General features: G+C 43.8%; 1 protein-coding gene across 2 annotated transcripts in view; it reads right to left on the bottom strand.

Moving 5' to 3' along the window:
- The window catches only part of LOC126031048 (sterile alpha motif domain-containing protein 5-like), a 1,042,808-nt gene that overhangs the window by 7,457 nt on the left and 1,007,879 nt on the right, over positions 1 to 27,472 (bottom strand). For both annotated transcript variants that reach the window (XM_049789317.1, XM_049789318.1), the window contains exons 10-17: positions 24,559 to 24,914; positions 18,857 to 18,931; positions 16,731 to 16,874; positions 13,390 to 13,525; positions 12,548 to 12,717; positions 11,283 to 11,492; positions 9,371 to 9,521; positions 4,145 to 4,258 (exon numbers count right to left, since the gene is read on the bottom strand). In XM_049789317.1, the coding sequence (XP_049645274.1) occupies positions 4,145 to 4,258; positions 9,371 to 9,521; positions 11,283 to 11,492; positions 12,548 to 12,717; positions 13,390 to 13,525; positions 16,731 to 16,874; positions 18,857 to 18,931; positions 24,559 to 24,914 (1,356 nt within the window). The remainder of the gene's footprint in view (positions 1 to 4,144; positions 4,259 to 9,370; positions 9,522 to 11,282; positions 11,493 to 12,547; positions 12,718 to 13,389; positions 13,526 to 16,730; positions 16,875 to 18,856; positions 18,932 to 24,558; positions 24,915 to 27,472) is intronic.

Raw genomic sequence — 27,472 nt, 5'->3', positions numbered from 1 at the left:
CCAACATGGAGTGTACCTGACCCCATTTTATTGAGTGCTCCTTCAAGTTCATGCTTCAGAAAGTTAGCTCTGTGGAGCTACTCTTCATTACTCATGACTATTCAGACAAAAACAACACACAGGAAGGAAGCCCTCATTCCATCTTCCCTGTGCGATTGTTCCATGCAGCTAGGGCACAGAAGAATTTTCAGCTCCATGACTTAAATGACTGGTCTATGCCCTTGAGCACTCAGAGGTTGGCTTTTATTGCCCCCACCCCCAAAAGAGGAATAGTCATAGGAGACACAGTTTAGGCTTCAGAGCTGTAGGTATTTGAGCTGATGATTTATTCTCTATACAGAGCCCTTGGGAGGTAGTGATCAGCAGATGAATTCTAGATCAGAATGAGGAGGAGGTCAGAATGAAAAAGGTCACCCTGTGTTTGTAATGCCTCCAGGGACAGATGTGGTAGGCAAACAGCAGATTTCTGAGTCAGTGATTTCCAAAGCCATAGTAGCCTTTGAATGAAGCTGCATTTACAAAATGTATCAGAGATGAAGTGTGTGGTTCAGGGCCAGGCTTGCAATAACTGCTGAGATCTCCTGAGCTTACCCAAGGCCCTGGGCAGGGGAAGGATATCTTGGGTCATAGCTAATCCCATAAGTCCTGGGGTAGCTGAATTGAGTCAGAAGTTCTGATCTGCAGTAATGGCTCTTGACTTGAACTGTTTGTCTCTACTCAGAGGAAGAGTGTTACTGGTGAGAATAACATGGAAACAAATCCTTTGGATTCATGTTGGAATCAAGATGAGGAGTAGGAGGTTGTACCATATGGAATAGCTATGGAATAGACAAAGTGGAAAAGATGGGGGAAAAACATGAACTCCACTTTGAAATCATCGCTTTTAAAATGTTTTCACAGTTTACGGGCCAGAGAAAAGGTACAACAGAAGAAGGCATGACTGCTTGCCTTGCACATAGCTGACCTCAATGTTGATATCGCATATGGTTTCCCGAGCCTTGCTACAAGTGATCCCTGAGCCCTGGGACAGGAGTCAGCTCTGAAAAATGCCAGGTGTGGCCATAAGTAATAATAATAACAATAAGAAATAAAAAAAATAATAATGTTTTCAGTTTTCCTGAGCTAGAAATTCAGAAACCAATTTCATACCTTCACTACAATTTTAGTTTTTCAAAACTGTGAACTCAGAAGCCAATGTCTTACCTTAATTACCTCTTTTATGTTGCTTTACTAAGTGAAATTTGTGTTTGATCCAGTTGTTTCCAAAATCTGTTTACTGAATATCTGATGTGTACAGAAATGGGATATTTGTCATTAAACTATTAGTTGAGAGTGGTTTTAGCATGTATGATACTGGTTAATCAACTCAACCAAAGGCAAATACAGACTTGATAACAACTTTTAGCAATGAGATTAGGGGAGAACTAACTCTGTTCACTAAAGGAAAAAGAAGGATGAGAATGGGTGAGCTCTATACACTGCTTCTCTGGATAGTGTCCAAATACTCTGCACCTCTCAGGCTCACTATCCATGTAATAAGAAAAACTAAGATAAGAATGATGAACTCTATACTGAAGCACAGGCAGCCCCAGCCAACCCTGCTGGATTGGCAGTCTGATCTAGAGATGTGGAAAATGCTCTAAATGAAGGGAAAAAAAAAAAAAGAATGAACAATATCTCAGGCCCTGGGATCATCTTATGCAACAGAATAAATACTCAAAGAGACAAAGAGGTCTTCTATGGAATAAACATGTTTGTCTATTTCCTTGCTCTTGGGTTAGAGACAGGGCAAAGCCACTGTAACCAGGCCTTACCCTCAAGTTTTCCACCAACACTTCCAAAAGCTGCCTCTTTGATACTAGTCTGAGGGAGTCTGAGATGGTCTGAATTCACAGAGAAAATGGTGGGACATTGGCGATCGCCGTGATCAAAACTTTCATCAGTGGCTTTGTTCTTTTTCTCAAGCTCTGAGCTTGGCTTCATATCAATCTCTCATGAGTTTTTTTTACTGGTTCTTGGCTAAGCTCCTTAAGTTTAGCCACATGACCTCAAAAATACTGAGCAATTGCCCTGCCTGAGTTACCGCCACATTATTATAGTAATTGGCCACATATATTTGTTTGGACTAAGCATGATGAGCACTTCAGCTCCACTCCACTCATACATTTCAAGAGCTATGTTAAAAATCAATAGAAGAACTATCAGAAAAAGAGCATTACAGAATGAAGAGGCATTCCTATTAGTAAAGGAAATCAAATGATACTTAATATAGTCCAAGAATGATACAGCAAACATGAAATTGTATGTAGATTAGCACCAGTCATTTGTCATAAGTTTGTATAATAATTCTGAACAAAATAAAATAATGTGCCTATTTGTGTGTGTGGCTACTGTTTTTTGTTGCTGTTCATTTGTTTTTGAATCACACCCAGCTATTCAGGGATTATTCATGGCTCCATGCTTTGGGATCATTCATAGTGGACTTAGGGGAGGACTATATGGAGTGCTAGGGATCAAACCCATGTCAGCTGCATACAAGGCCACTTATAGCCTTAGCTGTTATATTTTCTTTCAGGCCTGCGATTGTAGTGTGGTGTGTGCCTGTGTTTTAAATCACAGTCCGGAAGGTATTTATTACAACAAATACAGAGTCAATTTTTTTGGCTTAAAAATTAAGTAGAACCCAGATACCAATGACTATTATATGAGAACACTAAGTGGCTAGAGTAAAAGCTTGGAAAAGCTTAAAGTATTGGAAAAACATCTCAAATGAGGTATGGGGAATGGTCAGCCCATGTAATGTATAAAGCGCTATATCATAGGCTATGAAGGGACAGACACAGCCTGACTGCCTGTATTATGTGACACACAAATTATATTGTAAACATCCAATTCTCTCAACAGAAAACAGTCTAGAGAAAGTGAACTGGGACTGAAGTTATTGTTTCATCTCTGTAAACTTTAAAGTCTTCACCTATAAAATGAGCAAAGTTTGAATGATATTTGGTGACCACAAACAAAACCCCCAATCCCACTGCCGTAGTGTTTACTAAATGCTGGGGATTTGTTATCCTTTGTTTAATAATAAATGTTGTGTGCTTATGACTTAATAAGTGCTAGATATTAGTACTGTATCCCTTTATCTACTTCTCACAATAATCTAAAAAATGGGAAGCCCATCCCACTATTATAGAAGGCAGGGAGCTCAAAGATTTGAAATAATTTGACCAGACTTCAGCTGAACACTATCCAGAATCCAAATCCCAGTCTCCTTACTCAAATTTTGATGAGTCAAAACTTCTTTTCAAACTGGTAAGTAGATCCAGAAACTATGAGACATCTACACAATGGAATACAATAGGAAAAATAAAGTCATGAGGTTTTTCTGCACATGGATAATTGGAGAGGACCAGACTGAGTGACATAAGTCAGAGGGAGAGGAACAGACAGAATAATCACATTGATCTACAAGATGTAAGTATATTCAAAAAATGTATGAAAACAATACCCAAAGACAACAGAAATGATGAAGGAAGTGAAATTAGGAGAGAAAAGGGACCAAATTATGCTCTGAAGAAGTATTCAGAACTGAAAGGAAGTAAAGTGATTGATATGCAAGCTTCAGTAACCATATTGAAAACCATGTTGCCTAAAAGAAAAAAAAAGGGTGAAGAGAAGAAGAGGAACAGAGAGAGAAGGGGAGGAGAAAGTGAGAAAGAGAGAGAGAAAGAGAAAGAAGTACAGGGGACAAGAGGGAAGTCAGGGAAATTAGTGACCAGAAAAGAACACCAATGAAGGGATGAATGTTGGAACACTGTATGACTAAAATTCAACTATGAACAACTTTTTAACTCTCATGGCAATTCAATGAAGGAAACATTATTTTCATTTATATATTAATTAGGATAATATAAAAACTCATGAAACCATTGGGTTCTCCCCCAAAACCACCTAAGATAAGATCTACTTAATATCTGCTTAATATCTGAAGATGTGCAATCCTCCCAAGGACCTTAACTCAGCGCCATAACCACCCAAAATCCCTTTCCCTCTGTCCTGCATCCTCATAGGCAATGGCCAAGGAAGATCGAGGGTCACTGGCCCAAGGACAGGACTCACAGGAAAAGAACAAGGCTGACATTACCATTCTCCAGATTCTCACTACTTTCATAGCATCCCGAGTCCCGTGGTGAGCAGCCCCGCAGGGTCTGGCTTTCAATAAGTAGCTTCTCCTGGGACCCTGACTGGTCGCTGTTACCTAGAGGAGGAAGGATAAGAGCAGAGTCAGGAGTGGGGGAAAAGAACCAAGGTCAACCCAAAGCATGTGTCCCCCCCAGTCACCACCCTAAGAACTTCAGGCTTGGCAGTGAGCTGATGAAGTAAATGAGATCAGAATATTTGCCTTTTCATTAAAAGGATAAGTTTGATCATGACTGAAGAGATAGCGCAGTAGGTAGGGTGCTTGCATTGCACCCAGTCAATCTGGATTCAATCCTCAGAACACCATATGGTTAACCATATAGGGTTGTACCAGGAATGACCACCATGCATGACCCCAAAACAAACAGACAATAAAACCCAGAAATGTAAGCTTGGAAGGGGAATGGGAAGAGAGTCCACAGAAAGAACAAGCTAATGGCCAGCTGGTTACACAGAGGCTGACTCTGGTATCTACTATCTGGGAGAAGAGAGCATCAAAAGCTTGAAGAGCCCCAGAAGAAGAGCAGTGGGGTCCTTTAGAAGGACAATACAGTATAGTAGGAAAGAACAAATATGCATCCCTTTTTTGAGAAGATACATAATCTGGTGTATCTTTGAGCACTAAGATTTGTGTCCAACATAATTCCTTATCAGCTTTTACATTAGGAAGCTAAAGGTGGCAAATAAAATGTCAAGTATTGCCAAATTTTACAATCCAGGGGCATTTCTCATATTCTCCCAGCACAACAAGACTGGCAAAAGGACCCAGAGCATTTGAGCCAATGTGCAGTAGAATAACTTTTTTGGTTGGTTTTACTGGGCATGCAGTCAGCAGTCCTAGGCCACTGGGGGGCGGGTTCTAGACCATACTCAAGTGTTCAAGGGGACACATGGTAGCTGGTAGGGAATCCAGAGCCTTATACCAAGTAAGTAGTGCTCTACTACTTTAGCCACACCCAGGTCTGCACATCTTTTGCTTTACTCTGAAGTGAGTTGGAGGGATTTCTTTTTCCCTGCTCTCACTTTTTGCCTGTGGGCAGCTTTTGTGTACCCTAAACCAAAGAGTGAACTTGGGAGTGCTGATACTGAGTTGGATCCCAAGTATTGACTACTTTTGCAGTGCACAATGGAAAGCAGAATGACCCTTCCACAGAAAAGCAGCAGGTTTATCTGCACGTAAAGGTCAGCTAAGTCAGGAAGAACCACATGGAGGGCTTCTGGAAGGAGACTCTGCACATTCTGTAAGTAGCATCCATGACATCAAGGCTACCTAAGAGACATCATTGATTATGCACAGGAAGTCAAGAAAAGAATGTCCAAAAAAATACTAAATAACTAATTTCAAGTGGTCTCTTTCCTTGACCCACTGCCACCACCATATACACAAAGAAAAATAACCAATAAGCTAGAAATATGATGCTTTTTTTTTTCAGGTCACTGAAAAAAATTGTGCAATGTCAGAGAAGTGTCTTGGGTACCAGCTGTTCTGGTGGCCCATTCCCCACTCCTTGTTGGTATTTCTTATAAGCATTTTGCAGCCAAAGTCATGATAGAATGGGATCTTAAAAGTAGTGCCTCCCCCCCCCAAAAGAAATGAGGGCTATGTTTTAAAGCAATGAATAAAAAACTAGGGGAGTTAGAAAACGTGAAGTCAAATCCTCTCCTTCTTTGCCACCCCTCACAAACATTGGAAATTCTAGAGTGATGGCTCATTGAGTGGAAGAATCTGTGGATTTGGTCTTTGGTCTACCCTAGCATGTTATTTAGGAAAATGATACTTATAAAATGAGGGTTTTGAGCTATCAGTTACAACCCAGGAAGAGAAATCCATGTAGCTTGTCCTTGGCCAGACAGTGTAGTCAACTGTGGTGTCCAAAACAGACTCTGAAATGCTGACTGATGGGAATAAGGCAAAAACCATGGCCCCAGCACTGTAGGTAGACAGACTGTGTCTGGATGATGCAGCTTAGCAGACATAGACTTAGGAAAGGCATCATCCAGGGACTGAAAACTATTTTCAAGCCATAGGATAGGATACAAGTCAAGAGTTGACATTCACTTTTGAAGCAAGAATCAGACTATATCAAGTTTAGTCTAAAATGGAAAAATGATGCTTTCCATGTAAGGAGCTTTCATTGTTTGGGAGAAAAAGTGGAATAGTGCTTCGATCTCCTGAAGATTCAAGGCTTGCCCTTGCTATAACTCATCGATCTTATTGCTTCATGCAAAGGACAATGGAGAATAGTCTAAATCATAAGGATTCTTGATGAAAAATGAGAGGACACAATTGTGGAGCTGAAACTACATTTGGCATTACCTAAACTGCTGAAATGGAGCAAAAGCTCTCTTCCACAGTTTTCTCAACACACACACACACACACACACACACACACACACACACACACACACACACACACACACATACACACACACACGGGGCTGGAACAATAGCACAATGGGTAGGGGACGTACCTTGGCATGCAGTTGACCTGGGTTCAAGCCCTAGTATCCCATATGGTCTCCCTAAACCCTAACAGAAGTGATATCTAAATATAAAGCCAGGGACAAGTCCTGAGCACCACTAGGCTATACCCAAAATCCAAATCCAAAATATACTAATACTTGATGCTAATCTGGGCCACACAAAAATACATTGAAACACACACATAAGCATCAGTAAGTACTTGTATGTTCAGGGATACACACTACTTTCTGGAGATTAACTACCACATTTCACCACTTAATTGATACTGTAGAATCACATAACCCACTTTTTGGAAAAGAGCATAAATGCTCACCGTGATTACACAGGGAAATATGGGGCCTAGAGAAGGAAGAAAGGGAATGAAATTTGCAATCAGAAGGAGCTGGAGAGATAGTGCAGGAGTTAGGCACAAGCCTGGCATGTGGCTGGTCCTGATTGGATCCCTGGAACCACATGGTCCACTGATGTTCACTAGGTGCAGCCCTTCAAACACTACTGGGCCTGAGCAGCACCATAGAGTCAGGGGCATTGAACCTCAGATGCAGCTGGCCAAGAATTCCTGATAGAGGCCACTGGGATTTTTGAGCACTGTTTGGGAGATAACCACTCACTCCCACAAATTTAAGACAGAATCAGGGATGTGCTTTAGCAGTAGAGAACTTGCCTTACATGTGGGAGGTGATAATGTCAGGTGATGTACATGGAAATGGCAAATGGTGGCCCAGTAGAGAGGAGGAATTTCCAAGGAATCTAAGAGTCCCTCCCTTGACTTTAGGATTTGGGTTTCTTTTTTAACCCCATTTTTGGCCACACCTAGCAGAGTTCAGTGGTTACTCTTGGGGGTGCATGAGATGGAACTCAGGTCAGTTGCATGAAAGGCAAGTGCATTCCCCCTCCATATTATTGGTCCACCTCCTCCCCTAGACTTCTGAGTTACATCTTCATAGGCAAGCAGGGGCCTGAAAAAATATACTCGGGAGTCAGTCTCAGGATATGATCCCTGGGGACAGTGATCCTGAGATTGTATACTACCACCAAAAATCAGAGCTTGCCTCTTGCTCAAGATTTAACTTTGTTCCTTCTACGTGAAAGACAATAGAATGCATGAGGCAGATAACCCATCTGCTCTCAATGACCGAGGAGGAGCAAATGAGCTATTTTATGAGGAGATGCGCTCTGGGAGAGGAGACAATATCACATTAATTGATCTTCACATAGCGGAGATGATTTCACATTAATTGATCTTCATACTGGCCATTCATAGCTGGCCAGTGGGCCAGCTAGACCAGGCACTGTGCCAGGATCTTGACATACAGCTTGGCCCCAGAGCTCCCAGTGTCTCTCAAAGGATCCTAATACCAAAGAGACCTGGAGAGAAAGTGTTTATGGACCAAACACAATTTGCTCCTGATCTCTCCCCAAAGGAAGTGTTTATGGAGGGTTCAGGACACCAATTTGATGGTGAGTGATCCTCTATGTTATCAGTTAATTTGGAGGGAGGACCGAATAAGAGGAGGGGGATGTATGAGATCGATACATTTGTTCTCACATCTCTTGAGCTTGATTCATTTGCACCATAAAATTATTTTTCCACCATGAAACACGGCTTCCTTTGGTGTATCTTTTAGCAATAGAAATGCCATCAGCTACTGATGGCCTTGAAGCACAGCACTTGGGAGAAATCGCATTTGAATTCAACAACTGGAAAGGATCATGGAGAACTGATGAATCATTTCAGGAATATTTCTGATGTCAGAGCAAAAAATAAAGGGCAGACAAAGGCTGAGTTAATGAGGCACAGGATACAGTGAAGTCAAATAAACTGCTTAAACCCTATGAGCTTGCCAGATACTGTTCTGGGATTCGACAAACAAGCCAATATTTTAGCTGGAATTTTGCACTATAAACACATTGCTTTACAAAATATTGGACCTGTTCTTTAATGGAAGGAAGTTGATGGACTTCCTATATTCATTAACCTACGTAGTCTGCAAGGAAAATGAATGAACCAACCTAATCTGTAAGAAAAATTCTTTAACCTCATCTGTGAGAAAAACTCCTTAACCAACCTCGTCTGTAAGAAAAATTCCTTTGCTCTGAAAAATAATTAACCCATGACTGGGTAAGGGTCTCCATATTTGTCCACTGTTTGTGACAACAGTAAGCTAATGCCTTGACTATTCCCTAAAGTGGCAATAACTCTACTTTGTATGAAAGCTGTGATTTTTTTAGGGGCTGCAAGATAGTACAGTAGGTGTGGCACTTGTCTTCATGAGGTTGACAGGTTTGATCCCTAACACCACATATGGTCCCTTGAACACATCCAGGAGTGAGTCCTGAATACAGAGCTAAGAATAAGTATTGAACATCACTGAGTATGAACCCTAAACAAACAAGCAAAATAAGACAATAGAAGCAAGCAAGCAAGCTGCAATTCAGAGGCCCAGAGATGGCTCAGTGGGAACAGTGCCTCCCTTCCAATCACTAGGCCACAAATTGGATCCCTGTACCATGGATGGGCTTAGCACTGGTAGTCCACTGTCTGACCCCCAAAGCCACAGCTTCTGTACAGAAGGCCTGCTGGTGACCAGAGAATGTATTTGGTTCAGTATACCTCTCTCCTCACAATAAAGGGTGTGGCTGATGTCCTACAGACAGACCACTTTAGTGCGAAGATGGACTCACTGTCATATTCCTGTAACAGCTCCACCGCAGTCAGGAGAACAGCTCTGTGTTCTGGATCCCTGATATTCAACTCATCTAAGTCTTCCTCCTCCAGGAGCTTAAAGGTATCCAAGTCTTCATATCCATTGAACAGGAAAGTAGGCATGTGCTCCTGAAAGGGAAAGAACACAGAAAGACCCAAGTCAGCAGGCCTCCTCCTTAGACAACCAGCCTGAACCCTGAAACTCTTTGTCCATAATCACTTTTGTGATTAAGAATAAATTAAGAGGAACCATTCAGAATCTCCTTGTATTAAGCCCTGCTCCTGTGTGTGTGTGTGTGTGTGTGTGTCCCCATCCGTCCATCCTAAACATAGGTTAAGATGATGGACACAGAAGGGCAGATTCAGGCACCAAATCTGGCATTTTACTCCTTCCTCACCCTGAGCTGTAAATTTCACTACCTCTATACACACCCCTCAGAACATACAGAGACTTTGGCTATCAAAATTCCACATTGAGGAGAAAGAGACAGTACAGCAGGGAAGGCACTTGCCTTGCATATAACAGACCCTGGTTCAATCCCTGGCATCTCATATGGGCCTCTAAACCTACTAGGAGCGATTTCTAAGTAAAGAACCACAAATAATCCCTGAGAACCATAGGGTATGACTCCGAGGAAAAAAAATCAACAATAAAAAATTTGACTCAGGGGGCCGGCGTGCTGGCGCTAGAGGTAAGGTGTCTGCTTTGTCAAGGCTAGCCTAGGACAGACCGCGGTTCGATCCCCCAGCGTCCCATTTGGTCCCCCAAGCCAGGAGCGACTTCTGAGCGCATAGCCAGGAGTAACCCCTGAGCATTACCAGGTGTGGCCCAAAAACAAACAAACAAAAAAAATTGATTCAGAAAGCCCCGAAGGAGGGACATACAGCTTGGCCCCATAGTAAAGAGAAAACAAAATCTAGCATGGAGCCCTAACACTCTCATGTAGGAAATGATGGTGAGAAGAGAGTTTACTCAGAACTCTAGTGTCAGCAGAGCCCTGAAAAGCTTCCTCCGGGTGATCCAACTTCATAGTATTGCACATACAGGAGAGAAGGAAGGTGTTAAGAACTTTGGACAGAAGTAAAGTAATAAAATTTGCTTATATATAAATATGCATCAAGAACATTATGCTGAGTGAAATGAATCAGAAGGACAAGGATAGAGAATGATTGCACTTGTCTATGGATTATAAAAATGTATGATATAATACACAAAAATAATACAAATGATGGGTTGAAGTTGGACAGAGATGGGACTACTATGATGATAGTCGGGAATGGTCACTCTGGACAAGAAATGGGTGCTGAAAAGAATGTAAAGTGGAAAGCATGGTAGCCCTCCAGTAATGGGATGCAAACAATAGTGCCTAAAAGACAAAAGAAAGAGAAAAGACAGGGAGAAGTAGGTGTCTACCATAGAGGCAGGGTGGAGTAGAAGGGACAATGAATGGAAAGGAGATGGTAAATTGGTGGCTGGAAATGAACACTGGTGATGGGAGAGGTATTGGAATATTATAAAACTGAAACTCAACTATCACCAACTCTAACTGTTTCTCATGGTTATTTAATAAAAAAAGAACCTTGAAAATAAGGGCAGAGGTAGAACGCTTGCCTTGAAAGACCAACTCTAGTTTGATCCCCAGCATCCCATATGGTGCCCTGATCCCACTGGGAGTGCAGAGTCTGAGCACTGCCAGGTGTGGCCTAAACCCCTCTACCCCTTCCACCCCCCCACAAGAATCTGGACACTGCTTTCATCAAAGGAAGAATACTCATTGCAGTAATGGGCTCCCCTTCCCTTGGCCATCCCAGCCAACCCTTCCTGTTGAGTCTGAGTGGGAGGAGAGAGGGGCAGTCAGAGGATCTTGAGAAGAACGGGATGGAACTGACTTTCAGGTTGATCCGATCCAGCAGGTCCTCCACGGACTTGGGCTGCGGGGGTCTCCCTTTTCGCCGACGCCTGGCTGGGCGCTTGGGCTTCTCCTCCTCCTCATTGAGCACGTCCACATAGATGAACTTGAACGTGCCCACCTTGTTGTTCAATAGGCCCATCCAGGTGCCCATGGGAGGCTTGCTGATGATATCGATGATGTCTCCTTTCTGCGGAGGAACAAAGAGCTTTGGTAGAAGGCAGTTAACTCTGGGCCTGGTGGATGTGACCACACTGTGGGGGCCAGGGCCAGGAACTTAGGGATGACTTAGGACAAGATGACCCCAAGTGATGTTCCTGCCACATCTCCTGCTGCAGGACCCCTGAAGTGCACCTGCAGGGTCCCCTTGTCCCCAATTACCACCCTAAACAGGGGACACCTGACTTGGAGTCAGACCTGGTTGCCAGCCAGAGAAAACTAACTAGGTGAGTAACTTCCCAAAGGCTAAAGAAAATCATACCTTGGAACGGCTATTTTCCATTTTATGGACTTCCAAATGCCTAATATAGAATATATTATAAATCTATATTATACTTAGTTTAAATATATTAATATGTTTGTAGAATAACTATTGTTAAATTTTACTTCAGAATCTACCTAAATTTATATAAAATATTTATATTCAATATAAATCACTGATCTCGCAAAAAGATAGCAGCAATCCTTCAGCTGCCCTCAGCATAGAAGCTGAAGTGTGGGTGGGTGTAGAGCAAGGCTTTCAGAGGCAATGGAGGTTGGAGATCAGGGACAGAAAGGGAGGGGGTGAGGAAACAGAGGAACATTGGACCACATATGTTGCTATGACATATGTTGCTATCATGACCTGGAACTTATGATCATAGAGACACTGGCCAGTGCACATCCAGAGCCCAGTGCTGAATATCCAGAAGTCATCCCAGGAATATAGGTCTTGGAGTAGGCTAGTCTGGGGGAAGCTGTTGAGGGGAAGGTTCTGGACAAGCATGCAGCTAACCCAGATATGATCTCCAGCACATGTGTGGTACTACTCCTCTAGAGCAGTTGTGCGGGGTGTCCCAGGTAGAACCCAGTAGCACAGTAATCCCTTGCACTGTACCACTAGTGAGATGGGTCAGTAATCATGGTTTCCCAAGTCCTGCTGAGAAAGATTGCTCAGAAAAAAGCCTGGAGTTGCCTCCAAGCAATGCTGGAGGTGTGACCCCAGTTTCCCCCTCCAAAGAAAGCAGCATAGGCATCGAGGCACACCTTGAGTTTGAGTGAGTCCGTGTCGTAGGGACTGGGTGTGAAATCTGTGTGCACCCGGGCACGACCACAGAAGGGGCCCCGGTAGGGCAATTCCTCGTCTTCCCCATCCTCTGACTTGACACTCTCACGGTTGCTGGTGGACGAGTCAGTGGTACTCACTGTCTGGCCACCTAGAGGAAGGTGGAAAGAACAAGGAGCTTTGGTGAGCAGCTAGGTGAGGGAAAAGGCAGGGAAGACTGGTGGCAAACTCATGGGGCCCATGCTGAGGCAAGTGACAGCTAAGGTCTTGAACCCAACAGGACAATAAGTACCATTATGGTTCTGAATGGTGAAGGGACATGGTGATCTCTATAAGATACTATTAGCCTTTGACATTCATGAGTTCACACTGGTAGGTCCAGTTTCAACTCCCTTTTACAAAGTGAAATATGAATCAGAATTATCTAGAATCTGGCAAGATCTGAGCTCGGTAGGTTCCCCCCAACCCCCACTTTTGGCAGCCACTAGCACATAGGTCAAGGGACACTAAATAGCATCTGATCAGTGGCCTTTGCCCTTCCTCTCCCTGCCGCCCTTGATTTCTGTGTTATCTTCACCTGCCTTTGTCCATTTGCTCTCCTGGTCCTGCCTCTGTCATGCTTTCCCCACTCACCCACTGAAATTCATCCCCACTATTGTCCATAACAGCTACCAACTCAATAAATCCAGGCGTCACTGAGCTCAATACATGGCTAGTTTGTCCCTGCAAAAAACTGGGTCTACTGAACTGATTGGTGCCCAAGTTCTGTCAAATCAGGGGCGGAATCCCCAGGTTATCTCCTAGAGTCACAAACCAGACATACTCATGGAGCTCTGCCCACTCAGGGAACTGCGTAGACTCTCCACAGAACCTCCGGCTTTGAGCTTGGGCTTGTCTACATGTTCGCTGTCAGGCTGGGAGACTGTGGGAGAACCAGGCATTCCTTCTAGGCTCGAGTCCTGCAATGAGGTTCAACAAAGTTATGGTTCATCCATGAGTTCAGCACAACAATAATTCCCCAGGACTACAAGTTTCAAATTCATCTGCTTGGCTCCCTATTGTTGTATTTCAAAACTGTGCCCAATAAACGTATTAAGCACCTCAATATTTTCATAGTTTAATAGGTGTTATTGAAATCTCCAAAAAATATTTACATCATGGATGAACTAATTGATTAGGTGTTTAGAGAATAGGTCAGAAGATGCAACAGACCCAAAATAAGATGAGCTAAACATACTGAGTGGAAAATGTCACTTCTTATTGTAGCTCCTTTTACTTTTTATTTTGTGTAGAATGCTCTAAAAGTCCCTTTCAGATCTTAGTTCAGGTTGTAATGCAGAATGTTCACTTTTAGGGTACATGTAGCCCCCTCATTTGCACACTTATGGACTTGGCAACCTCTCCTTTGCACATTTCGGCAGTTCACTTATTTCTAAGCAGCATTCTATTCAGTTTGCTTGTAAGAAAGTTTGCAGAGAGAACGGTTTGTGTTCCAAAACAAATCTCTCTAGTTAGTCTAAATACAGCCTCCAGAGCACCAAACCATTGAAACAAAACCTGCTATTGGCATGGAGCTGAGTCATTAGAAGGGCAGGCATAGAATCTGCAGGCCCTGCAAACATTTAAGGACAGCAAGACTAGCAGCCACTGATCGATCTAACACACATCATGTGTGCTTCACAGTGAATGAAGATGAGCAGTTGACCTTTAAAAAAACAATCATCAACAGGGCACCATTACTGGAAATTGAAGTTACAAAGAAAAACTTGAATAACTTTTTCAAGTCATCTTTCCAAGTAAGCTCTCCTCCTTTTTCTCCTCCTCCTCCTCCTCCTCCTCCTCTTCCTCCTTAACAGAATTTAAGATTGAATCCAGGACCTGAGGCATACATGACAAGAGTTCTATCACTGAGTTATATCCCACCTTTAAATTTAAGGGGGCTGAAGTGATAGCACAGCGGTAGGGTGTTTGCCTTGCATGCCCCAAATCCCGGACGAACTCTGGTTCAATTCCCAGCAACCCACATGGTTACCTGAGCTTTCCAGGAGCAACTTCTGAGAGCAGAGCCAGGAACAATCCCTGGTGCTGCCAAGTGTGACCCCCCCTCCCCCCAAAAAAAAACACTCAACTAAACAAAAAAGAATAAATTCCTTTTTAAAGCATCTATCTCCCTGATTAATACATGGATGTTTCTTCTTAAATACCATTAAAAATTAGCACCTTATTTGTTGTCTACTTATTGATTACCTATAGAGAGTTCTGTTTTAAATCCTGACACATCAGTTATAGAACACAAATCCTTACCAGACTAGCCGACCATATACTAAAACCTTTTTTAAATGGTGAAACATTGTCTTTCTCCAAAAGCATTATAATGAACATGTATTAATTTTAACTTCTCTGAGTTGAATGTGTTAAAGAAACCAAATAAAATGAAGAATAAAAATTGCAGTGAAGAGATAGCACAGAGTGTAAAGAGTTTGCTCTTCATGTAGTCAACCTGGGTTTAAATCCCAGCATCATATACAGTCCCTGAAGCCCCAGAAGTAAATAAGCCTGAACACTACCTGCTATGCAGCAACACCCCCGCCCCCCACAAAAAGAAGAGAAAACAAACAAACAAAAAACCCTCCAAGAATAAATGAATTTGAATGCTATAGTAAAAGGTATAAAAATGTGCTCAAAGTTACATAGCATGCAATAGACTTGATCCATAAAGCAGAAACCCCCATGAATGGAACTTTTAAATTTTTTTTCTTTTAGTTCACACCTGACAATGCTCAGGAATAACTTCTGACTCTACACTCAGGAATTATTCCTGGTGGGCTTAGGGAACCACATACAGGATTCCGGGGATTGAAACCAGGTTGGCCGCATGCTAGCCAAGCACAGCACTCACTGTACTATTGCACTGGCCCTGCAAAAGCTATTTCATAGCTGTTTAGATTTGAAGGAAACTCCAATAAAAAAAATCAAATGCTTTCTAGAATGGGCACATTGGATGCATTGACTCCTTGACTGCTGCAGGAGAGAGCATAGCAGAGTTTACATCTCTCAAGTGCTTAGCCTCACCTCCAGCTCATAGTGATAAGAAACAGGGGGGAAAGAAGAACAGGAGAGATTCTCGAGAGGTGGCTCAGCCTTTTTCATGAGGTCGAAGAAATAAGAGTATTTCATCTCAAGCCCTGATGGAACTTTGAAAGAGGAATTCATTACTAAGGTTGGGGCGAAGGTGGCTCCTATGCCTTTGAAGCTGTTTAGCAGCAGCTCTGATGGCACTGCCCACAAGATGCTATCCTAGGAAGATACCTCCCTGCCACCCAGCCCAGGGGCGACTACCCAGACTACTGGCCAAAGCTGGTGTCCCCACTTTCTCTCACCACCACTGTACTAGGAAAGCCGTGCCATTTCTCACTGTGACCACTAGAGGGAAGCCTCAGAGCAACAATTCCTGCTTTCCCAGATGTTAGCATTGGAACCTCCAATAACAGACAAGAAGATGACTGACTAGTATGGAAAGCTAAAGGAGTGTGTTGTGGGCATAAAGTCTCAAGGGCCAGCTCTTCAAGTTCTTTTTGCCTACACTCATGCAATGAAAGTATTAATAATCATGTTGAAACCATCCAGTCAGGGAAAGGGGGGGCCAGGCTTTAACAAATAGAGCCAACTAATGAAAATACCCCCTACAGAAAAATGATTCCCAGCAATATGCTGAGCCCATGACGCATTTCTGAGTTTACTTCTCATTCGTGCTTCTAGAATAGCCTACACCCACTTGGGAAAAGTTGGCTAAGAAAAATGGATTGTCTTTTTCAGGTTCCAATCCAGTGATGTTCATTTTGTAGCCAAGGAGGGTTTTAGAAAGTAAATCCTGACCCTGTGCTCAAATTTGAGAGATGTGTGGCCAGAAGAAACATTTTTTTCCTCCTGTGTCTGTCTTTACCCTGTGTATGCAAAAGGGGCTGTAAGTAGGAGGGGCTGTGGCTAAGGGTACCCTAAGTCCATAATAAATGTCTGTTCAAGCAATTCTTAGCTCAGCCACACCTAGTCTGCTTCCTGATTCATGCTATGACCCTGTGTGGTATCATCAGAAAACAGCCTTCTTGTCCCCAGTTTCCCATGCCAGACAGCACCCCAAGCAGGCCATTGATAGGAAGCACTCACCTGCTCGGAGACAGAGCTACTGTACTTTTTTGACATCCTCTTCCTCATCGTCTCTTTCACGGATTTCACCTTTTTTCCAAGAGAGATGCGGGAGGCAGTGGGAGACTTGATGACCTCTTTGTATACAAATTCCCCTTCTTTACCCTGCAAGACAAAATGTTGTTAAGTTCTGAGAGTCGCCTAAATAAAACCAACCCTGCCAGGTTTTGTTGCCCCACACCTCTCTGCCTCTTGGGAATGAAAGACTGGCTTGCCAAGGATTTCTTCATGTTTCCTCTTCAAATTCTGTGCTCATAGGGGCCGGGCGGTGGCGCTGGAGGTAAGGTGCCTGCCTTGCCTGCGCTAGCCTAGGACGGACCGCGGTTCGATCCCCCGGCGTCCCATATGGTCCCCCAAGAAGCCAGGAGCAACTTCTGAGCGCATAGCCAGGAGTAACCCCTGAGCGTCACAGGGTGTGGCCCAAAAACCAAAAAAAAAAACAAAACAAAACAAATTCTGTGCTCATGTTATTGTTATCTTTTATGTAAAAAGGAAAGCCTGGGGCTGGGCGGTGGCGCTAGAGGTAAGGTGCCTGCCTTGCCTGTGCTAGCCTTGGACGGACTGCGGTTCGATTCCCCGGCGACCCATATGGTCCCCCAAGCCAGGAGCAACTTCTGAGCGCATAGCCAGGAGTAACCCCTGAGCGTTACCGGGTGTGGCCCAAAAACCAAAAAAAAAAAAAAAAAAAAAAAAAAAAAAGGAAAGCCTGGCCTCAATGGGATATGCTTATGTCTATATTTGGTTCATGTTGGAGGTGAGTTGCAATATTTCATGTCATCTATTCTCATGATGCTTTTTTGCTGTCATTTTAAATATCTTGGGGAAATACATAGGGACTTAGGGTGAATGTATGCTCAAAATCCCAACCAAAGGAGAGAAAAAAATAAAGCAAAAAAGCATACATCACCCCAGAAGAGAACAAATGGTAATTCTCAGTCATAAGAAACTTCATATTTGATCACTCTATGTAGATTTCATGCATTCAAATTCTAACTAAGCATGTGTAAATCTCCTTTTCTGATCAAATAAGTTAGTCGTTTCATTCATTTTTGCATTGAGGAAAAAAAAACATATTTCCTAAAATATGAACATTTTTGGGCAGGGATGGGGAAATAAATGGGGTGATTTGGGACACACCTGGAAGTGCTCAGGGGTCTTATTCCTTGCTCTTGTCAGGAAGTGTTAAGGGATCCTAGGCAGTGCTGGAAGATCTAACTGAGCCAGTCACATATAAGTCTTTAATCCTGTTCTCTCTTCTCTCTCTTCAGTCTCCCCATTGCCCCTCTGGCAACAATATACTTGTTTTTTAAGACTGACTAAATGGAGTGACAGGTCTATGAAGCAATCAAATCTGATCTCCCAATAAAATTTTTCTCCCACCCCCAGGAAACTCCCCAATACACTGATAACTAGAGACAGGTGTTCCAGCTGTCACATGATTTTAACAAACACATAGAATGGAATGTTGATTTCAGAGTTATATGATCAAATACATAAGGGGAGTCCCAGGCGGGATGTCAAACTTATCTGTATCCTTGTGGTCTCAGTAAGCCAACAATAGAGTGCAGAACTATATATATATATATGTCAGTGGGAATCTGTCCCCATATTATGACCCAGAAGGTGTGAGGAGGAGACTATGCCTGTGGTTACATGAATCTGGTGAACAGGAAACTACATTGATTATAGAAAAGCCAAGATCAGAGAAAGGAGGTATGAGTAGACATGCCCCCACTGTGATATACCTATACATCAACATGTGTAGAGCTATGGGTTTGGTATGTGATACCACATACTGTTCCCTCCTGCATGCTGTAGTCATAAATGCATTTTGAAACCTGTATCTAATCATCTCAGTTGCATTTATGTGCCTCTGGACCTGTCACATGAATAACGCTGGTAGAAGATGAATCATTGGAGGAGAGAAAGAGAGACAAAGGCCATAGTCACTCATCCGGCATTTTATGTGTGCAAGTGAAGAAGTCCTTAAAGCTGTGAATGAGACTTTTGGAATCTAGGTGATTTCGAGCCAAGTCAACCACAGTGCTCGAAAGAGACCATGAGCTTTCCCTCTGAGGTCTACTCACCATTGGGTCAGAATTATTAGTGCCGATGTGCAGGGAGCGATTGGTCAGGTCAAAGCCTCCGAAGCTGCATGTTCTCTGTAGACAGGATAGAACAGGTAGGGTTATGCTCAGGTCAGAACCAATCTGACCCCTTTCCCGAGCGCGGGACATCACGGACTCACAACCACGGCACAGGATGAAAGGGGAAATGATGAGGGGGGGTAAGGCATGATTCATGTTATATGGTCGCTTTGCTCCTTTCAATCATCTACAAGCCACTAAAAGGGAGACTAACATCTCTTTATGGAAGCCCCACAGGTTAAAAACACACGCTGAATACCCCAAAAACATCCATAAGAGTTTCTTTCCTTAGCAATAGAATTTCCCCCTAATCAATTGGTTGTCTAGTTAATCAGCTGCCAATGGGGGTGGCAAAGTGGGGGCCTGTGGGCTTGGAGGAAAAGCCAGGTCTGCAATCCTATAGTTTTGCCACCGACAGCAGGCTTTTCCAACAAGCCCTTTCTGTTTAGTTTTAAATCGCTGAGAAGGGGAAAGAAGGTTATGTTTACAGTTGTCAAATCAGGCCAAGAGGATTACTCACTCACTACTCGTCTGACCTAGCCAAAAGTGCTGATAACTTTCCCCTCCAGCTGTCCAGCTTCATTAATTATGAACCATTTTCTCAGGGCGTGCAAAGCAAGGTCCCACATTTGCCCGGAAAGAAAAAACAACAACATTGATTTGTTTCAGTGGTTGTCTTGGACCTCCACTTTTTCATTTCAATAGAAAATGCATGAGTGTGATAATAAGGCGGGGAAAGGGGTCAAAAAAGGCAAAACCCTTTGTTGTCCTTTCCGTTCATCCAAAACTGTACAGCACTGCTTACATTTCGGTAATTTTATATTTATGGAACTTGGTTTGAATTCCCAATTGTTTTTCTAGCAAATGCTTCTCAATGACCACCTCCTTCCCCTCCTCCAGGAAAAACACACGTTCATTTTAGTTACAACAGATTGTCTATTTTTAAACAAGTAGCCATTGAAATGGAAAAGCAAAAAAAAAAAAAAAAAAAAGACTTCAATATTTGGAATTACCTATCTTTAGAGAACTTTTAACATCAATGAACTATGGACAAAATAAAAGGATATTATATACTCTAATCATAACCTGTTTCAAAGAACATTAGTGTGTACCTCTCTGAGTATATGTTGCACGTGTGGGCGCATGGATGTTCATGAGCACCTAAGCTAAGTAATTACCAAAAAAATAAAAAATTCCAGAAGGGAAATCCAATAATTGTTGACTGACATCTTGGTTCTTCCTTTTTTTCCCTCACTCTCAAGTAATGCATTTTATCCCGCTGAGCTCTGTTTCCTTCTACAGTAAATATTATTTCTCCTCCATTGGATCACTCAGCTCCCCAACTGGTATATTATAACCGTTGGCTTCTTTATGACTTTCATGGAGCCCTCCTGAGAATTCAGGAGCTAGGCCCCAGGACTGTTAGAGCAACGTTTAGGCTTAGCTGATATTCTAAATATGCAAAGGGAAGACTTGAACTTAGTTTGGGGCCTTACATGCTGATCTTACAATCCTTTAAAAAAAAAAAAAGCAGCACGGGACAAGCAAAATAGTGGGAAGTAGGAATATAGCAGGAGAGGTGATGGGGCTACAAGGAGGAATCTCGAGAGACACCACACAAACTTGTTTTACCTCCATCAAAGCCCACATAGCTATTTTACATAATCAAACAGATTTAATTTCCAATGAGTATTCATTTAGTAGTGTATCATTGATCAGTGGTTTGATACCTGATTTCTTTGGAATCAACTAAGTTCACTTTGCTCCAGTCTATGAAAGACATTTTTATGCAAAGATACTCACCAACTCCCTTCATCTGAAAAGCAACAATAGTCTGAGCACAAATTTTCCCTTATAGAACCAAGTAAAGGCCTGTGTTTTTCACAAAAGCAGTGGTTTCCTTCTAGTTCCTTTTCTGTGACTCAGGGTGTCACACAAAGTATGGCACCCAGATGCCACACCGTTTTATGGCTTTTGTTCTTCCCAGCTTGAAATTCCTGCATCAACTCCAACAATGGGGACCCAGCTCATTATTTCTGGTGTGCATGAAATAACAGACAAAGAATGTATGTGGAAACTATTATCTGCAATTAATTAGAAATTCACTCATGGCTTCCTATCCTTGCATGCATGCCTAAAATAAACAGCTTAACATCGTGGATCGATTTTCTGACCCTACCAGCTATACCTCTGCCAGTGAAACAAGAACATTCCTGGACTTCAGTCTTCTTTATCAAAGGAGGAGGGATGCAGAATGTAGTAATAAACGTGCCTTAAACTAATCTCTAACTCATGCTGTAAAAACAAGTGGTTCTGGAGCAACACTCTTTCGACAGAGGAAACAGAGGGAATAAAGATGGAAAGTCAGCCATTTTTTCTCTTTGGTGGTCTAGAATGAGGTCTAGAGGATAGTCAGACATCTTCTTGTACAGATGATATAAAAACATTTTATCTGGATGCTTGTGGATGAGGAGAATCAGTCAATGGGATGGTCATGCAGTTGAAAACATGTTTTGAGGACAGGTTGAATTTTTAAAATGGACAAAATTCCAAACTGTCATGCATGTTTGTTTCACCAAACAAAAATTGAATGATCAAAAATAAAAGCAAGACATGTGACCATTTCCAGTGAACACGAAGCATTATCATTTCCCCGAGGTCTTGTCAGGTAAATATGGCACTTTTTGAAAGACAAAGAGAGACCAGGTGAAAGACGAAAGCAGTCATATGTAATTAGTAAGACTGAAGAAGATTTAGGAAAAGAATTAACCAAAGAACTTTGTAAGAAAGCCAAGCAAAGAAAAAAAAAAAAAACTTAATCTCTCAAAACATGCTTTTTCCATTTTCAGAAAACTTCTTCCTGACTTATTTCTATAGATCTGAACTGAACAAGCAAATTTGTTGCTAGATTATACTATTACACAAATAATAAAGAACATGTGCATTTCCAAAATTTGGGATGGAAAGTAAAATGTGCTACCTATCGTAGAAGGCAAAAGGAGTGCAAATTTGCCTAAGGTACTCGGATCAATGGGACTACAATATTAATTATCAGAAATCTCAGAAATATTTATAACACTTAGAGAAAAAGACACCGTGGTGTGATGATATTAACTTGAACATATGTAATAATGAGGGTAGCATTGCAGCATGAAGACAAAAAGAAATGACCGAGAATGGGGCTCAAGTATCTTAAACAAGAGCTGTGGCTGGGAACGGAAAGGCAGAACAGTCAGCCAGTCCAAAGTGTATTAGGAAGTACATAGGACCCGGAAGAAGATGTTTCACAGTGTTAGGAGGGTTGCAAGATTTGTGTGAATATGGAAACAGGATGCCAGAAGGTGACAGTCCAAAGTGTATTAGGAAGTACATAGGACCCGGAAGAAGATGTTTCACAGTGTTAGGAGGGTTGCAAGATTTGTGTGAATATGGAAACAGGATGCCAGAAGGTGAAGTGAGAAAATGACCCATGTGGAAATGTGAGTCAGCATGGACCACAAGATCTTTTTGAGGAAAAAGACATTTAAGGACATTGCTGGTCAATGACCCCAGATTCACAACAGCAAAGCTTGACTGAAATTCTAATAAGAGGATCAACCAAGGAAAAACAGCTTCCTCATGTATGTGAAGGAACTCTGGGGGAAGTCCCCCTTATTCTCTTTACAGTGGTCCAGCCTGCACCCCCTAAATTGATGAAACAGAACAGACAGGATCCAAGTTATGTCTGGAAGATCTTGGTCCGATCTAGCTCTGTGGCATCATATATTGGCTAATAAAATTTGGGTAGGAATTTGGAGAAAGGCCTACAGTCTTGAGTTCAAAATAAGTCATAGCCAAAAAATGCATCTGATTAGGGCTCAACTGATTCCAGCTTAAAATGGAAATCCTGTGTATAGTTCGAAAGGACTTTATTTTTTGTTGTACCTAAAAATCGGGGAGGCCAACTCAATACTGATTTCTTGGTGGAAAAATTTGAATCATCAAATAGACTAAAATGTAAAACCAGAGGGCAGTATCTTTATTTCCTTTTGCATTTCAGCTTCTTCTTGTCCCTACTACTAAGACAATGTTTTTAGATTCCTAAGTAAGTGAGAACAATGAAGGTATCTTTCTGCAAGCTAGTCCCTATTGTTTAATCAGTGGGAAAGAATTCATTGTCTTTCTTTCAGAGAAAAATGTTCTGCTTTGAATCAACTTCTTGGAAGTCGAGTGGCACGATAGCTGGGAAGCCAGACTCCTCCCCACATCCAGAAAGAAGCTGCACTCCAGTCCTTAGTTCTGGAAAAAAACCTGGATGGGAATCCTGCTTTCTATTAATTAAAGCTTGAACAGCTTTTCTGGGCAAGCAAACAAATGGAAAAGGAGAAAAAAGGCCTGGAGACGTAAGGTGGGATGAATAATATCTTGAGAGAGAAAGTCCTGAGTGGAAGAGGAAAGCAGAGACCAGACTCCATGGAAGGAAGGTTAGGTTCCTAGGAAGGAAAGCCAGGCTCCATTGAAAGAAGGTCAGGCCCCCTGAAGGAATCCAGGCTCCATGAAGGAAGGTCATGTTCCATGAAGGAAGTCCTGGTTTCATGGAAGAATAGTCAGGTTCCATGAAGAAAAGTATGGCTTCATAAAGGAAGGCCAGGATCCATGGAGCGAAGGTCAGGCTCCATGGAATAAAGGTTAGGTTCCATGAAGGGAGGCTGGGCTCCATAGAAGGCAGGTCAGGATCCATGAAAGCAAACAAGGTTCCATTGAAGGAAGGCCATGCTCCATGAAGGAAGACCCGGTTTCATGGAAGAATAGTCAGGCTCCATGAAGAATAGTCTGGCTCCATAAAGGAAGGCCAAGATCCATGGAGTGAAGGTCAAGTTCCATGGAATAAAGGTTAGGTTCCATGAAGGAAGGCCAAGCTCCATAGAACATGGGTCAGGATCTGTAAAAGAAAACAGGGTTCCATGGAAGAAGGGCCAGGCACCAGGATGGAAGGTCAAGCTGCATGGAACAAAGACCAAGAGCCAAGGAAGAAGAGCCAGGATCTATTAAAGGCAGGCTGGGATCCATGGAAATAAAACCAAGCTCCAAGGAAAGAAGGCCATTCTGTTTGACAGCACCTCAGGGACATGACAAGGCCCGTCCTGGTGACCCAGCTGGTGACTCACGGACTTCTGGTGGATTCTCAAGAGAACTCTTTTAGTACAGCGGTCCACCGTAGCAGCCCACTTCCTCCTGGCCTCCTCTTCCTCTTCCAGCAGACACCGCCTCAGGTCCTGCTTCTCTGCCTTGCTCAGGGTCCTGTCTGGGGCAGGCCTCACGAGCTGGGTCAAGTTGAGGTGGCTGTAGAGGCTCCTCTCCACCACATAGGTGATATTGAACTCGCTGACTGAGGGTCGCCCTCGGACCCTCCTGCTGGGCTGGCCACAACTCCCGCCTCCACCTCCCTTGGGCCTGGGCCGGAGCAGCTGCAGGTCACAGGGCAGGCTGGTGCCCCCCTTGCGTGAGGGCCGATGGCAGAGGAAGGCTCTGGAGCATGAATAGGTGGGGTCATTCTTCTTCAGGCGGATCTGCTTGCGGACACTCTGGATCTCCTCCAGGGACACCAGGAGGTGATGCCTGTGGCGATTGTGGTCATACAAGCACACCCCATCTGTACTTACCCCGTGGCTCAGGGACCCCAGCCCCTTCTTCATTTCCCCCTCGGTCAGGGAGCGGGAGACCTTCTGGGCTTTCTCCTCCTCCGGGTAGGAGAACAATGTGCCCATCTTCTTGGGAGGTTTAATGAGGCCCCGACTCTGGCCCTCTCCTTTGCTGAAGGTTTTGACCAGCTTCCGTCCGGCACCCCAGGCGTCCAGACTGCCTGAGGTGGGCGAGGTGGTGACCACGGTGTCTGGATCATCTCCAGTAGGTTTCTCTGGCGGTGAGTCAAAGAAGAAGGGTTTCTTGTGCACCCCAGAATACAGAGAGGCCCTTTCGTCCAGGACGGGGGTGCTTTCAAACACATGCTCTTCCCCACCTGCAGAAAGGAACAGACACAGACACGGTCATCATCATGGGCACAAAGGCCTAAGTAAGCTTCATTCGCCTCACTTTCCCCTCAGTCCACTGCCTGCCCAGAGACTTCCACCCCCACATCTCTTCCCTTCTCCAGAAATCTGGCTCTCACTTCAGTGCACGCAGACACAGGGGCCCAGAGACAGCACAAGAGGGTAAAGGGACTCGTCTAACACGTCCCAGTTCAGGTTCTACCCCCGGTACCACATAGGGTCTCCTAAGCCTTGGGGTCACCCCCAAGCACAGAGCCAAGAATTTATATCCCCTGGGAACTGCAGAGTTTGATTCTCAACGTACCATTATCAGCTAATGAAGATCCAAAAGCAATCACCAGCTGAGGAAAAGTTGGGGTTTGGGTTCCATGCTAAGGTTTAAGCAGTATTTTCTTCTACTTTAGTAAAAAGTCACTGGTAGTAGCTCAATGGTCATGATTATCCTGATATAGTTTTGCATTTTAATATCAATCAGCTCGCTCCCCCGTACCCCAAGAAGGGAAACCTTCAAATTAGGAGTCAGAATCTGTCCCCTTCTTATTGGCTTTACAGAATCAGGGTGTGGCAGATGCCAAATGGTCTTGAAAGACGTTGATGGGGGACACATTGCCCTCTAAGCCACCAGAGCACCAAGAGCTGGTGTGTGTGTGTGTGTGTGTGTGTGTGTGTGTGTGTGTGTGTGTGTGTGTGAGAGAGAGAGAGAGAGAGAGAGAGAGAGAGAGAGAGAGAGAGAGAGAACACGGAAGTACCTGAAAGGATATTTTGTTCACCAAGCAATGGTTCTCAAGAAACAGGCAAATAAAAATTTAGGGAGCAGATAAGGGTACAGGGTGATGCCAGCCAGCCTCTCTTGTGCACCTTCATCCACTGAGCTACAAGCAGCTCCATAGATGGGGTTATAGAGCCAACTGCATGCCCCCTCAGCCCAGCCTGTGCTCTTGCTGGGAGGAGGAAGGAACATAGCTCCAGGCCTACAAACAGCTGCAAGGAAGAAGTAGGGTTCGCTGTGGGCTTGGGTGCCAGAGTCACTGTGCCTCTCAGGAGAGTTTGGGACCCTGCAGCTTTCCACCAGCCACAGTAAGAAGGTACCAGCCAAGAGAGTGTGGAAACACACAACAGGTCTTGGAACATGGGGCTGGCCAGCACTGGAATCTACTGGGACGCAATGGCCCATGTGCCAGGCAAACCCCGAGAAGGAGGAGTGACCATGACCTCAGGATGTTCCCAAATTTCTGATTTTTCCGAACATGCAGATTAGGTTACAAATGAGAAATTGAATGATCAACCAAACTTTAGTGCATTCCGGGATTAGCTCTGTAGTCAAGAAGATGCTGGTTGGCTGGTGGGGTGTGGGGAGTCACAAAACAAAGCTCAGGCTCATTTGGAGATTTCAGTCAGTCCCTGGGGCCCCAGGTTGGCTCAAGCTACAAGGCTTACCTTAGAATTCTCTGAGGCTCTGAGTTTGAATCCCAGCCCTACCCACATCTCCAAGTGAGATTCTCAATCCACATCCAAAGTGTGAACTCCAGAGCTCCCCAACCATGTGTGTTACCCACCCACAACATCTAATACTGATCGAGAACTCCTGGGTTTGAAGTAGGAGAATTAGCTCCAATTTTCAGGAAAGCTGAGATATAGGGACAAGGACACAGAGAGAGTGCCAAGCCCGAGGTAAAGCTCGGATGTCAGGAAAGGCTCCTGGTCTTGCTTGAAGATGTGTGGCTCAGTAGAGGTGGGGGGCCAGGGGTCTTGAACTGTTGGGAGGGAAAATTCAGCCCACCCTTTACTTCCTGGATAGGATTGCCAGACCTCCCTGTGCACCCTTTTCTGTAAACATGTCTGGCTGGATAAACCAGAAACCTGAGGTCAGTGGTCATGCGACTTTCTCTAAGGGTCTCAGATGAGACTCCCATCATTGTGCTTATGAACCCGGGGGGGGGGGGCGGCTTGCACAGGCCTGCCAGCCCCCCAAGCTGAGGGCTGTTGGGGACAGCAGGCAGGTTTACTGAATGCTGGAACGGTGGTGTGCTGCTTGGCAGAGGGATGGGAATGTTCTGGACTCAGCACTCAGGATTGTCATCAGAGATTCCGACACTTCCGTGTCTCATAGGAGTCAGAACCAGCTGGAGCCCACATGTCTGTGACATCTGCTGCTGTGCTTCCTGGTTCTAGAGAAACCTTTGGAGGGACCCACAGCACAGGCTCCATGTTACCCTCGATTTTGCCAAAGCTGCTCCTCCTGCCTCCTCTTGCCAATCAAAGAAGCCTACCTTTGGGAAAGCCTCATCAGAGATGCCCACTTTACCTCCTCCTTGCTTAGTAACACCCACCCCACCAGAGATGACAGAAGGGCCAATGAAATGAAAGGAGGGAGAGGAAGGCAATGGCCCATGTTTAGACCATAGAGGTACTGGATTCAATGGAACATGAACAGAAGATACATGGAAAGGCAACTAGCTATGTTCTAGGCTCATCAAATGCCCCATATTTGGACCTCCAGTGCTAGCCAGGGGGCAAGTAAAGGAAG

This window comes from Suncus etruscus, chromosome 15 (assembly GCF_024139225.1).
Source record: "Suncus etruscus isolate mSunEtr1 chromosome 15, mSunEtr1.pri.cur, whole genome shotgun sequence".
In the NCBI taxonomy this organism is placed as follows: Eukaryota; Metazoa; Chordata; class Mammalia; order Eulipotyphla; family Soricidae; genus Suncus; species Suncus etruscus.
The sequence above is the reverse complement of the archived record's forward strand: the minus strand, read 5'-3'. Positions and strand labels throughout refer to the sequence as shown.